Below are 14,112 nucleotides of genomic sequence, written 5' to 3'. Positions count from 1 at the left end.
TATCTTCATGGATTGTGCTCAGTATTCTAATAATAAATACAGAGAAGTGTCTCAGTGGCCCTCTGAAATGGCTTACCTAAAAAATCTTGATACCAATATCAAAAGCAAATTTAGGCAACTTTACATCCTTTGAGGCATTCATTTTAAATATTAAAACAGATTCCAACATTCCATATTCATTGTTCATGACTGAATTTAGCATCCTTTTATCTGATTTGGCTATAAATTATGATCACGTAGTATTGATGGGGGATTTTAATGTACACATTGATGTGGAAACTGACACTTTTAGCAAATGTTTTACTTATTTGTTAAATTCAGTAGGATTTTGTCAGATTTTCAAAGGTCTAACTCATAATCATAACCACACATTAGATTTAATTATAACTTATACAAAGTTGAAATTCAAACTTTAAATATTACTTCATTAAATGAAGTTATTTCCGATCACTACTTAATTACATTTGATTTAGTCCTGCCCTTTTCAACGCACTCACAGATTAAAACAAAGACAGTGCGACATCTAGATTGTAATTCTGCTTCAAAATTTATAGATACTTTGAGTAAGTCGAGTGTAATTGTGGAAAGGGGTCTCTTTTTGAACTGCCTTTCCCAAGGTTTCTTCCATTTTTTCACTACAAGGGTTTTTTTTGGGAGTTTTTCCTTGTCTTCTTAGAGAGTCAAGGCTGGGGGGCTGTCAAGAGGCAGGGCATGTTAAAGCCCATTGTGGCACTTCTTGTGTGATTTTGGGCTATACAGAAATAAATTGTATTGTATTGTATTGTAAAAGCAGATGCCATTCACCAAGTGCTGCCAAGTTAGCTTCTTTCCTTAGAATGGCACTGTGCTGCCCAATTAGTTCCCACTTTGTCACAATGATTGCTTCAAACGGTGGATTCCTAAAGCCTATTGTGAGACAGTGCATGTTTAAGCACTTGCTCACATTTTTATGAATTCTGAGCCCCAAAAACTTCAGAAAGACTTGACACCACAAAACAGGCCTGAAAACTCAAAGTACGCCTGATCCTGAAACTCTAACACAGGTTTTTGGCCTCTACTGACAAAAAAGGCCCAGACCTACAGTATAATTCCCAATGGAAGGGAAACTATAACACTAACTCAAAGAAAAGAATCAATATTTCTTTAGTAAAATTAAAATTGTCCAAAAAACAAATTAGTAACTTAAGCTAAAAGTTACAAAATAAAAAAAAAACTACAAATAAAAGACAGACTAAAACTAACAAACCAAATCTGCTTAATAAAAAAGCAAAACCAAAAAATAAAAGCAAAATTCCATATACCAAATAAAATAAGGAAGGGGGACCAAACAGCACAAGCAGGTGCTATTGCCTCAGCAATGGCTAGAGAAATCTCTGGTCTCTAAATAGGCCTAGGCAAGCAGCCTCAGGTGCAGTATCGGGAGGCCCTGCCCCCTTGGGCTTAACATATAAATGAAGGAAGAAACAACAAAACACATTGACATTATAGAGAAATTGAAAGAGAGTAGCAAAAATATAAGACTAAACAAATATAGAAAATCTAATAACGAAAAAATAGCAAAATTAACGAACAATGGTCAAAGTAATTAAAGGCAGGGAGGAAACCATAGCTAAATCATAACATTCATCATCTTTGTTTGTAAATCATTTTAGCTTTACCAGACCCACATTTGTTATTTGTGAAGTTACTTCTTCTTCTGCAGTATATTATTCTCTCACAAGATTTTCTTTTAAACGCATCTAGCAGCCTGTTTCACTCACACCCATCCTTCTGTTTGGTTAACACAAAGCTTTACCATGTGCCTGGTGGCTTTTGATTCGGTCACATCTACACATATTCAGGACATTTTACACTCCTCACCAATCACAAAGGGCAGCACAGTGGCAGTAAGGAGACCTGGGTTCGCTTCCCGGTGTGGAGTTTGCATGTTCTCCCCATGTCTGCGTGAGTTTCCTACGGGTGCTCTGGTTTCCTCCCACAGTCCAAAGACATGCAGGTTAGGTGCATTGGCAATCCTAAAATTGTCCCTAGTGTGAGCTTGGTGTGTGTGTGTGCATGTGCCCTGCGGTGGGCTGGCGACCTGCCCAGGGATTTGTTCCTGCCTTGAGCCCTATGCTGGCTGGGACTGGCTCCAGCAGACCCCCGTGACCCTGTAGTTAGGATATAGCGGGTTGGAAAATGACTGACTGACTGACCGACCAATCACAAACTTCTTATCCAGCTAGCTACTATTGAATCAGCCCATTACTCTCTTTGCATTTTCATCCAGGCTAATAGGTTTTCCTAAAACTAATTTTTATTTTTGTTTACCCTGACAAGAAATACAACTGAAGCTGACCATGTCTTTGAACAAGGTGGTTATGTTACCATCCAGTGTAGAAGATGATCTAATTCATTTACAACACTCCCCTCTCATGGCTAAGAACTACATCTTGGAAAACACAGCTCTTCACAATCATCTGCATCTGTCTAAACACTGAATACATTGATCTCACTGACTCATACCTGGAGTCTTTTTCCCAATTGATGGAAAACAAACCCTGCATTTCAAGATCTGATGTTACCCTCATTCCAGATGAGCGCCTAGGCTATGGCTTTTCCAATGACCTCAAAGTTTAATTGGCGTCTCTACAGGGTAAAGCAAGAATACTTGGAATGAGTCTGATAGCCTGGGTGTCACATCTTGTTACATTTCCTCACACTGACAACCCTGAGGATACAGATGAGACCTCTGAAAGGGGATTGAGAAGTCCAGATTCCTCAGGGACTGTCCAATTCTCCTTGTATCAAGGAACCAGAAGTACAAGCAATAGGACACACTCAAGAAAGGAATCCCAAACAGTCCAGTAGAGCTTAGAAAGATCCACTGGGACATTTGAGGACCACTTTTTCCAGTTACACCCTTGGACTGGAAAATAAAAGGCCATATACCATGAGGAGGATAGCAGTTTGCTTAATGTTAACAAGAGGACAGGAACTTTGCCTAAGAATCATTTTCTGGCTTCTCAAAGGAAAACACAAAGAAGCTGTCAACAAAGACAGACGAAAGAGGAATCATGGACAGGTACTATAAAATAAATAAATCTGAATATCTGAGAGAATACTATAAATGTCACGCCTGTAGTTTTATGAATACACCCTTGCTGTCGCGCAGATATATACTTAAATCTGGAGATGGGAAGCTTGGATCTTGACTGGCAAGACAAGTGAAAGGTTTTCTGGCGCTGCCTTTTCTTCAGTCCATTGCTTATCCTCATTGTGAGTAAGTGTTCAGTGCAGTACTTAAAGAGAGCTGAACGATATTCTACACTACTGAAATTTAATTGTGCTTAAATTTTTCTCAGTGGGTTCCTTTGTGTCTGTAGTTCATATGAGTGTTGGAGACTGTCAGGTCACAGTGTCAGATTAGAATAACCAATGGATTCTCTTATCTAAAATACACCCATAAATGCCAGTGGTGAAGATAAAAAGCATTTGGACCAGACCTTGAAAAATACTGTCATTGGCCACTTCACCCAAGGGTTTCATTTTAACTCAGAATTCTTCTGCACTGAAGGGAGTCCAGCCCTAACAAAAAGGGAGACTTTAAGAACAGGACAGACAGAATCTGAGGCACAACAACAGCTGATCCATCTTCACTATCAGTTATTAACAAGAAGTCACCCAGTGTAATAAAAGAAGTCTTCCTTTTAAGCCACCACTATTGCATGTTGCCTGCTGTTAGAAAATGTCTCTGGTTGATGGGAGAACATGCTCAACATGATAGTGATTAAAGAAGGGCCCAATCAGAATCTTCAAAAGTACAAGTCCATGGTCCACAGTCAGTTGAGTTTTGTCTTTCTTTAACCTTCGGTGTCTTTTTCATCTTCCTTGTTTTCTTCAGTGGTGTCAATTGAGTGCCCATTTCTCATTTGTTACACCCAGATTGAGAACACTATTATCTAACAACATTCTATCAGCTGTATAGACAGACATTTATCTAAAGAGCTAGGAAAGATGTGTTAAAGAAGTGTGTGTTGCCAATAGTAGCAAGTATGGAACTGGAATATGGTCACTGCTTTAACGTGAAAGTTCCCAAAAAAATCACTATACTAGCTTCCTATGTTCTTTTTTATTGGTAAACAGGAAGACATGCCTTTATACTGATTCTTAGCTATTACCTTGTTTTACATGTACACCCTGCAATATTCACCCCTTTTCACCTTAGCAATAATAAGCTACACACTTCCTGGGCCACAAATCACAGTCTGCTCCCAGTTTTCCATCACTGAAATAACTGTACATGTCATTGTTATCCTACAAGACCTGGCTTAGATAGGAACATCGAATCATTCTGCGATTGCTAGTGTCATTAAACACAAGGCAGTTTCAATAAAATATCAACAAACTTCATTTCATCTAAACCTGTGTTTATTTGCAGGAGAAACCAGACATATCAAACACTAGGAGCTGGAATGGATGAAAACATACAACTTGAACAATTCAAATCAATGGCCTACTGCAAGCTGGGTAGTTCATGTTGAGCAGCTGCAGAGTCAGCACTTTAGCCTCCAAAGGCTCTTTTTTATTGGTGGACAAGTTAATCCTGGAAATGCCTAAATTCCTGATCTTACTAACCTTGTGTCACACCCCACAATACTTATCTCTTGAATCCTTAATAAGGGTAATCTACATGCTGCTGAGACCAATTCAGTTTTCCAAACAGGAGTACTGTACTGTATATGTTAAAACAAGGTTAGTAATCTCAGCAACATTCTTTAGGCATTTTCAGGATTAACTTGTCTACCAATAAAAAAGAAACTTAAGAGGCCAAGGACATCTACATGATGAAATAGTTAGTGTTGCAGGTAGAAAGAGCCAGAAGACCAGATGAGCCTTTTTAAGTGGTAAGTCTGAGAAAGAGAGGATTTGAAGAATGTTCAGGAGAATCATATGGCAAACTTTGTGTCAGGAGAACAAAAGAGCCCAACCTCTATCAAACAAGGAACCTAAAGAACTTGAAATGCATTTACACTCTTTCCTTGGTGGTTAGTCACAGAAACATTTGCAAACAGGAAACATTTCTATCCAATGTTACATATACCTGCTATTCCTTTCTGAGAAACTGTGAAGCGCCTTGAGCATGGGAAAGACGCTATATAAATTAAATGTATTATTATTATTATAAGAATTAAAGAAAAAAGCCAATAGTTGAATCATGCTTGAACTTGAACAACTGATAACTTATCAATGATCATGTTTTTTATACCAATTGTTACTGCATAGCTAATACAATTATACAAGCCTATACACAATATTTTATCTTAACCTTAAAGCTCGAACATTCTACTAGCTATAGCACTATATAAGTACATGCTTGAGGTTGTTTATTGGTTTTTGTATATTTCCCAATATCCATCAGCTTATTTGCATACATCTCATCAACCTATTGATCCTCAACCTCTCTTTCTCTCTCTTCCTGGAAAATGCTTACTCATCCAAAATACTTTAAGTTCTTTAGCTTTTTGTTCTAGCAACTTAAAAATTTCATATTACCTACATAATCCTATATTCCTATATTAACACACTACACAAATGAAATATTATCAGTCTTATTTAATAAACTGTAAAAAGCACTATTTTCCACCCCAGTACAGTCAAATGTCATGGAGCTGCCTTAGTGTAAAGTTTACAAGTTTGAAAGAATAGCTTCTCTTTATGTCTCACTGATTGTTCAGTACCAATGGCTGCCCTGATACAGTATTGTGTTGTTTCTTCTTTATTTTGCCCATTCAGAAAAAATCAGATTTTTTTAAGGGCCTTTAAGAAGTATTTTTGCATGAAAAAACCGAGCAGCTTACTGGGGCTGAATATGTCTATTTCCTAAGTATATAAAGCACTTTCTTTTCTCACTGCCCAAACACTCACCATTCTACACGGAGCTGCCCTCTCTTCCTTGCCCCAACTAATCTCAGGCTGGATAGTCCACCCTCCAGCATCTTAATGGAGATCTGTATGTTTTCTCAGGTTACAACACTGTTCTGTTTCATCATTTTTTGTCTGGCAACCTTAATAAGAAACCCTTCACAGTGTAGTATTAAAGCAGCCATGTTGCAGTCAACACACACAATTGAAGAAACTGAACTGGGAATCCTGCACTAAGGCACACACACCCATACACCAAGCACACACTAGGGACAATTTAGGATCACCAATGCCACTAACCTGCATGTCTTTGGACTGTGGGAGGAAACCGGAGCCCCCAGAGGAAACCCACGCAGCTTTTGTTAATTATTAGAGATAATCAATTGAAAACTGCTATAAAGAAAGTTAGACCTAACAATGAAAATAGTAAATTAATGATGAAGTGGTGACACAGTAGTTAACTATGAAAATGAATGAAAATCCCTGACCTTTGAACTGCCTATGTAGAGTTTCAATGTTCTCCCATACATGTGTATCTCTTCCTTTGGATACTCACATCTTCCACCAACTCTCCAAAAATGTGCCAATATGAATGACAGGTAAATCTAAAATCTAAACAAGTGTGGGCACATGTGCAGAACCTTGCCCTGTGATAGGCTGCCATGCTGTCCAGGGTAAATTTTGGCCTTACACCTAATGCTGCCTATATAGGCTCTGGATACTGTAACTTTGCATTTTGGAGTAAGTGGATTAGGGCATAAATGTTACATTGCACCCATTTGTTTTACCCTTTATTGTACATAGGCACGGCCCGTACGTAGATTACACATTTTTCCCTTGTCTTTTTCGGTTTTCCTCCCACATGTAATAGAAGTGTGCAGGTTTACTTTCCTGTATGACTAAATGTGAGTGTGTGCGTGAGACAGCAGTGCGGCCAAGGGTTGGATCGGTGAGCACTTCCATTATCTTGTCTGAGCCAGTGTTTCATCGAAGAGCAGTGAGGTGCTTAACTGCCTTCCTTCCATTCCAGGGAGAAAGTGTCAAGGTCCACTCCCACAGACAGTGACTGGAATAACAAAACAAAATTCTGAAATGACCTCGAAAACCGATAGGCACACATCTTACTTTCTCTTTAGACTCTCATGTTGAAAAGGCCAATGTTAATCTTTAACTCTAGCCTGCCTGAACCACACGTTTATTTATTTTTTCAGTTGGGATATTCACAGACTTTTATATTATAATATCGGGATTTGCTAAAGAGTAGAGATGTCCACCCACTTCCTGTGATGTCACTGCCCCACCAGCCCATACCCCCTGTATTAATAGAGCAGCCAGCCTCCTCCGTCAAACACTCAACCTGCTGCTTCAGAGAAGCCTGGCTTTGACTCAGTCTGCGAGCAACGTTTCTTTCACTTGTACAAAGCAGAATCCCTAAAAGATGGCTTCTGTGGGTCTGGAAATACTTGGAGTGGCTCTTTCTGTTGTTGGGTGGATTGCAAGCATTGTTTCCTGCGTGCTGCCAATGTGGAAGGTAACAGCATTCATCGGCATGAGCATAGTGACTGCTCAGATCACATGGGAAGGCATATGGATGGAATGTGTGGTGCAGAGCACTGGCCAGATGCAGTGCAAGATATACGACTCAATGCTGGCTCTCCCTCAAGACCTACAAGCTGCCCGTGCCTTGATGGTCATTACAAATGTTTTGGCCTTCTTGGGTATTTTGGTTTCCATTGTCGGCGCCAAGTGCACCAACTGCATTGAAGAAGAAGGAGCCAAAGCCAAAGTCATGATCCTAGCTGGGGTGGTATTTATAATTGCCTCCATCATGGAGTTAATCCCTGTTTCTTGGTCTGCTAACCAAATAATCAGGGACTTCTACAACCCTATTGTGCCCGAAGGAAGAAAGAGGGAGATTGGTGCATCTTTGTACATTGGCTGGGCCTCTTCATGTCTCCTGCTACTTGGAGGTGCCATCCTCTGCTGCTCATGTCCACCCAAGGAAACCAAGTATGTTCCACCCCGAATGACCTACTCTGCTCCTAGGTCAGTAGCTCCAAGTGGCTATGACAAAAAGGACTATGTTTGAAATGACCAGCTGGCTTGCAAGTCGATAACTTTTCATTTTATTCCTCTGACTCCAGCCTACAGCCTTTCTTCTGAGGAGAAGCCTTTGTTATTAATTCACAGCCAGGCATCTGCATTGGGGTAACAGCCTTAGCCTGATAGTGGACTTGCACTGACTTCCACAAGAATGACTGTGGCAGGTTCATGAAGAGACACCTGTGGCCTCTTCTCATCTGCTCTCTCAAAGTCCTGTGACAGTTGCTCAGGGGCAGCAGAGGAGTAGCCACCAGGTTATGAAAATGGGCAAGGATTCTGTAACGAATGATACATGGGTTTCCTGAGCTATTAGTAAATGCCTGTAAGTGTGTTTCTGTTTACTGATAACATTTTGTTAAAGAAAATGAAAACCATTTATACTGTTTAATTTATATTTTATTTGCAGCCTTCATTTTCTTACTCTAATGTCACAGAAGGTCAGTCATTTTTTAAAGATTTTCTTGTGTAAGTAGCCATTGGGTTTTGAATTGTTCATGGTACTCAGTGTACAAACAAAGGTGTCAGCCTTGTGACTCAGCAACAGGCAGCAAAATGCATCCTCCTTTTCCGCCACTCAGCTTCACTTCATTTTGCTATTTTTATAAAGTCAGTGCTAAATGTAAGTATATAGACTCTTTTGTCCAAGAAGCTGAGTGACATTTTAAAGTTTCTGCTGTTTGTTCTGCTTTTCTATTAGAATATCAAAATTTTCAAAATAAAACAATTATTTTCCTGTTGTCATTTGCCTATTTTTAGTACGCATACATAATTGTAATGTAATGTAGATAATGGATACATAATTAAAGCCATTTTTTACAGTATGCATTTATATATTGATATTCTCTCCTGAAAATTTGATTCTAAAAATGGATTATATCTACGCATATGTTAATTACAGACATGATCAAATATATTGTGACTCTTGAATTTTATTTAAATATTGTAACTTTTACTCCTGAAACGGATTGAAATTAAAAAGATCTGTTGTCATTGATACATATTTCTTTGGTTTGCAGTGGAACAAACCAAAACACCTTTTTGAAAAAAATTAATTCTTGCTTATTCTATAAAGACCTTTCAAAATGGTCTGGATACATGATTGGAACCCTTTATAAGTTAAAAGAAATAATTCTAATAGGCATATTAATATTTTTTAATTCATATTTATTTTTGAACCCTGGTCTCCTTGCTGCAAGGCAGCAGTGTCACTGTGTCACCCGGATATTAACCCTCTTAATCCAATAGAGATGGCCTATTTGGTAAGTAGTAATCAATCCTAAATGGTGTTTGCACACTCTCTTCAGGATGTTAAAATAAAAAGTGAAGTATTCAAGGAAACCACACACAGAAATAGAATGTGTAGACTGTGATCAGACCGGTAATCAAAACTGGGTGTTTTGAATCATAGTACTGAGCTGCCAAGGATGATTTTAATTTAACATTGAGTCATGGGGACCTGTAGCCAGTCTGGACAGATTTGAATCAAGGCAGGAACCAAGACTGGATGGGTATTCAGTCCATTGCAAGGAAACATCTGTTCATATTTAAACCTTAACCAACCAACCCAAACCATAATAAACCTTGGAGTGAGAAATCAGCAATACAGAGGGAAAGTGGTGAATGGGACAAGTGCCAAAGCTCGGATCACAAGAGCCATGAGCCAACAGCGCTATGATCTATCTATCTATCTATCTATCTATCTATCTATCTATCTATCTATCTATCTATCTATCTATCTATCTATCTATCTATCTATGATCTGTCATTTCTTTTAAGGCTTTTGTTTATACCTATTTTTAAGATTAAGCAGATACAATAGTGGAGGGATGAGTTCTCATGAACTACACAAGTCATAGAAAATGAATCATCACATAAATGACTCTCTAATAAAGAAGGCCATAAGTTTTAAAATTTAGGCATACATAAACCAAAGAACACCTCATAATTCACGACACAACAGGAACTATCCTTTTCTCTTCATCCTGTACTTCGCATACTGTAAATATAACAAGTCATGTCAGTTGCACACATTCTCAGATGATTCTGCACTAATTAGATGTATTGATAATGGGGGCAAGACAGTATAGGAGTCAGACAGAGAATCTTGTTTCTTCATGCAAAGATAATTGTTTGCAACTTAATATCAGCAAAACCAAGGAACTGGTTATTGACTTTCACCCCACCAAAGAACCTCTACACCTGGTCACTATTGAGGATGTGGAGTTGATTCACTGATACAAGTACTTGGGGGACCACATCAATGATAGTAACACAGGAACTACAGTATATAAGGAAGAGCTCAACAGTCTTCTTTAATGTGGGTAGTGACATTCTTCACATCTCCTACAATTCTGTGATAGCCAGTGTGATTTTCTATGCTGTGTTGTGCTGGGCTGGTAATATCAACTAATTAAAAGCGTAGGCTCAGTTATGTGTTGCAATTTCAATTTCTTGGAGGCAGAAGTGTAGGACACGTTAGACAAAACTGAGGGCCTTTATGTACAATTCTGCACATCCTCTCTCTGACACACTGAGTACTTTTCAGCCAACGAATTGTTCAGTATAACGTCTCACTGTGACTGTTCTCTTATCTTTAGGTAAATCAGAGATTTTCTTCTTTTTTTGTCTTTTTTTTCAAATTCTTTGTATTTGTGTATTTGAAAGGGTTTATTTCTTAAGCTTTTGTAAAAAGATAAAAAAATTTCCATCTATCTATGTGGTGGCTCTGAGGCTAGGGATTTGCACTGGCAGTCGGAAGGTTGCCGGTTCGAATCCCATAAACAATAAAAGTGGCTCTACTTATTTGGGCCCTTGAACAAGGCCCTTAAACTGCAACTGCTCCGTCCTGGGTATGACGTTAATCTAATCTGCATCCAGCCCTGCATGTAAGCCCTCCAACCTACAGAGAAAAACCTGGGGGTTGATGGGAGAATTGGCACTCCAGCCACCATCAAACACCTCACACTGTTCCATTCAATTTGAACTTGTGTGGTGCTGAGGTGTCACCCATCGCACACGGGTCCTAATCTGGGATTCTGAGTTGGTCTGTCGTGTGGTGGGTGCGGCAATGCGCTGTTCACTGTGTGCTCCTAACCTCTATATATCTATGCTTATTCATTGATGTGTGCACTGACAAATGAAAGTTTATTTTTATTTTAAGTACAAGCGCTGTCTTCTTTTGGTCAAATGACAACAACTTTGAGAGAATCAACTGAGCCTTCAAATGCTCCTGAAGAAAGCAAAGCAGACATTCAGAAATGTGCAGAAACAACATAAAGAAATGAGGATTCTAAAAAGACAGAATTTTGCTATCACAGAAGCACATTTTACCCTTTTTATCTTCTGTGTCACTGCTTAGTCAGTTGGGGCCCTGGTGTCAGGAGTTTTGTGACCTGGTCATCCTGTGACACAATCCATCTGCGTGCATCATCCTCCAGCACTCATCTCTGCAGGGAGTTGGAGGAACTATTTTTCCATTATTCAACTCATGGTTATGATTCCATTGTGTCATTATGGATTGTTACCACCACCCCACTCTTCTTCCTGTCTTTTTAAGGTGCATGAGCACATTATTGGAATCTTTATTATTAAATTTCTTTCTTTTAGGTTTTCAGTTTTGCTTATGAAGTATTATTTTGGATGCCCTGAAGTACTGAAAACATATTTTTTACAGTAATTAATCTTGCTTTCATTAAAGAGATTAATGTTGATCTACAATTCCTGTGTTTTGGCAAAAGTAAAAAATAAACCTCTTGGTTGACCTTATTACACAATGTCAATTTATATAAACCCAGAAAAAGGCTTGGCTGAGCTGGCACACTTTATGTAAAACAAAAAATAGCCAGTATTCAAACACATTCCCAGGTGGACATTTTACACTGTCTATGTTTGCTGTGACTTTTTGCGTCTATAAACAGGTTTAAACTGGAGTGTAACTGAAATTGAGCAATGCAAGCCACAGCAGCTTCAGCAAACAGTCTTTTATTTTCTGTTTGTTCACATTCGTCTAAAGCCGACAAGAATGCAGCAATTGCTGCCACTTTTATGAACAGTCTATAAAAGTCGCCAATATAAATGCTGTTGCTTTCTGTCTTCCCACGAGCTAGGCATTTGTTAAATATGCTGTCTGTTCAGAGCAAGTTAAGGTTAGATTTGGGTTAGAGTTGATTGATAAAACTACATACTTTATATTCATTGTGTGTTGGTTTTATAAAGGAATACATTCCTAATACATTTAAATTGTTGTAATTACACTCACAGTGCTGATAAAACTCTGTCATCCCTTGACAAAGTACCCTCCGTTCTTCTGATTTGCTAAAACTGACTAGTTACTAACTCAGGGTCCTAGTAAATATTTTCTAAATACTTTAAGACTTTTAATTTGACACTACAGTCTGCTTAAAGGCTGTCAAATGAAGAGAACGGGCAGATGTGAAGTGATGCCAACTGATAAAAAGATGCCCAGATAAGGGCACGTCTAAAATGGCACAAAGGAAGATAAGGTCTAACATTGAACCTCCAGGCAAGAGAAAAAACTGCACTTAAAAAAGGAGAGGCCCTGTGTATTCCAGAGTGGGCTCAAAACCTGGATGGGAAGTTTGCCCTTGAAGTGCTATGGGAATGGGCACCAGTGTATGTGGGGGGGGGGGAGATGGATCAATGGACAGATGCTTCCCTGGTACACTGGTTTGTAGTTGGCCCATCCATCATACCCTAGACATGCACAATCTGCTTAATATTGACTGTCAAACATGTGAGCTTTGTGAGTATCTTACGGGCGCCAGCTTCCATGGACAGAACGGGTTGGAAAAAAGGGTTACATATTTGCGGCACTAACATTTCCACTGTTGATCTCAGGCCAGAGCAAGTGTACTCGAGAACCCTTGATGTAACTTTTGCTCCGTCCAGACTATAAAATAACCTGACATAGGATTTCAGTGTTGTTTGAGGAGAAGATGCCCAGGGAACGCTGTAGTAGTAACCAAAGGATAATTCTAGTTACAAAAGGGATTATCTGTCCATTTTTTCCCCCAAAGTCCTTCGTTTCTACAAATTATTGCTGAATTAAATGGGGAATGCCAGCAGCAAAGTTACTACCTAGATAGGAGCTGTATATGGTCACAAGTAAAGAAAATGGGACCGTGTATTCAATTTCAATTAAAAGATTAGTGGGACTTGCAGTAAACCAGTCATTGTATTCCACCCCATTAACTGGCAGTAAAAAAATCCACAAACAGAAAGAATGGAATTACATTGTTCTTTTAAGACCAAGGAACATGAACTTTTTAAGACTATTGAAGGTTCAAAGCTGAAGAGACACAAGGCCATCAATGAACAAATTCATCATCCAGGGTTCAAACCCCCTGTCTGGTCAGTGTCTGTGTGTAGTTTGTACATTCTGTCAATGTCTGTGCGGGTTTTCCTTCTGGTACTACAGTTTTCCAGCTGCGTGCCCAGGGATGTGCAGGTTAGATTGACAGGTGATTCTAAATTACCCCTGTTGCTGTGTGTGTGTGTGTGAGTGGGCCTTCCAATGGACTGGTGCCCTGTCCAGTGCTGTTTCCTTCACTGGTAGCAAGACAGGCAGTGGCCCTATAAAACCTGAACTGACAGAATGTTATGTTGAGTAACTAAAATGTTCAAGAAACTGGAAATCATTGGCTTAATAGTCTTAAATTTCTTAAACATGTGGGAGCTCTGCTGACAACTTTAACTCTGAAGGAAAAAAGCTGAAAGATTATTTACAAGTTAAAAAGAAAAGAAGGTAAGAGACACATCGGTTTGCCTGTATAGCCTTCATTAGAAAGCACACACAAATGAAACGTTCTGTCTCTTACATTCTTTTCTTCTTAGTATATAAATAACCTTTATTTTTTTTTTCCTTTTGCAGATGAATGGTAAATCAGTCATTCTCTAACACAAATGTAACTGTGTTTGCATAATCCATAAGCAGCTCCCACCTAATATTTGGCCCATCTTCTCCACCAAAATGCACCATCAAATGTTAGGCATGCTATACATACCACACATGAGCTGCGGTTAAAAAACTGTCAACATTTGTTGGAAAAAAGAATGCAACATAGCAGATCAAGGTCAATAATACCG

At 38.9% G+C, this 14,112-nt stretch overlaps 2 protein-coding genes across 2 annotated transcripts in view; one reads left to right on the top strand and one right to left on the bottom strand.

Moving 5' to 3' along the window:
- LOC114655687 (claudin-3-like) overlaps positions 1-8,920 on the top strand; it is a 67,949-nt gene extending 59,029 nt beyond the window's left edge. Inside the window, exon 3 of the mRNA XM_051930735.1 lies at positions 7,343-8,920. Within this exon, the coding sequence (XP_051786695.1) occupies positions 7,343-7,993 (651 nt within the window). The 3' untranslated portion in view covers positions 7,994-8,920. The remainder of the gene's footprint in view (positions 1-7,342) is intronic.
- The window catches only part of cct6a (chaperonin containing TCP1, subunit 6A (zeta 1)), a 679,017-nt gene that overhangs the window by 436,509 nt on the left and 228,396 nt on the right, over positions 1-14,112 (bottom strand). The gene's annotated exons all lie outside the window — the stretch shown is intronic.

This window comes from Erpetoichthys calabaricus, chromosome 8 (assembly GCF_900747795.2).
Source record: "Erpetoichthys calabaricus chromosome 8, fErpCal1.3, whole genome shotgun sequence".
In the NCBI taxonomy this organism is placed as follows: domain Eukaryota; kingdom Metazoa; phylum Chordata; class Cladistia; order Polypteriformes; family Polypteridae; genus Erpetoichthys; species Erpetoichthys calabaricus.
This window is presented reverse-complemented; position numbering and strand designations above follow the sequence as displayed.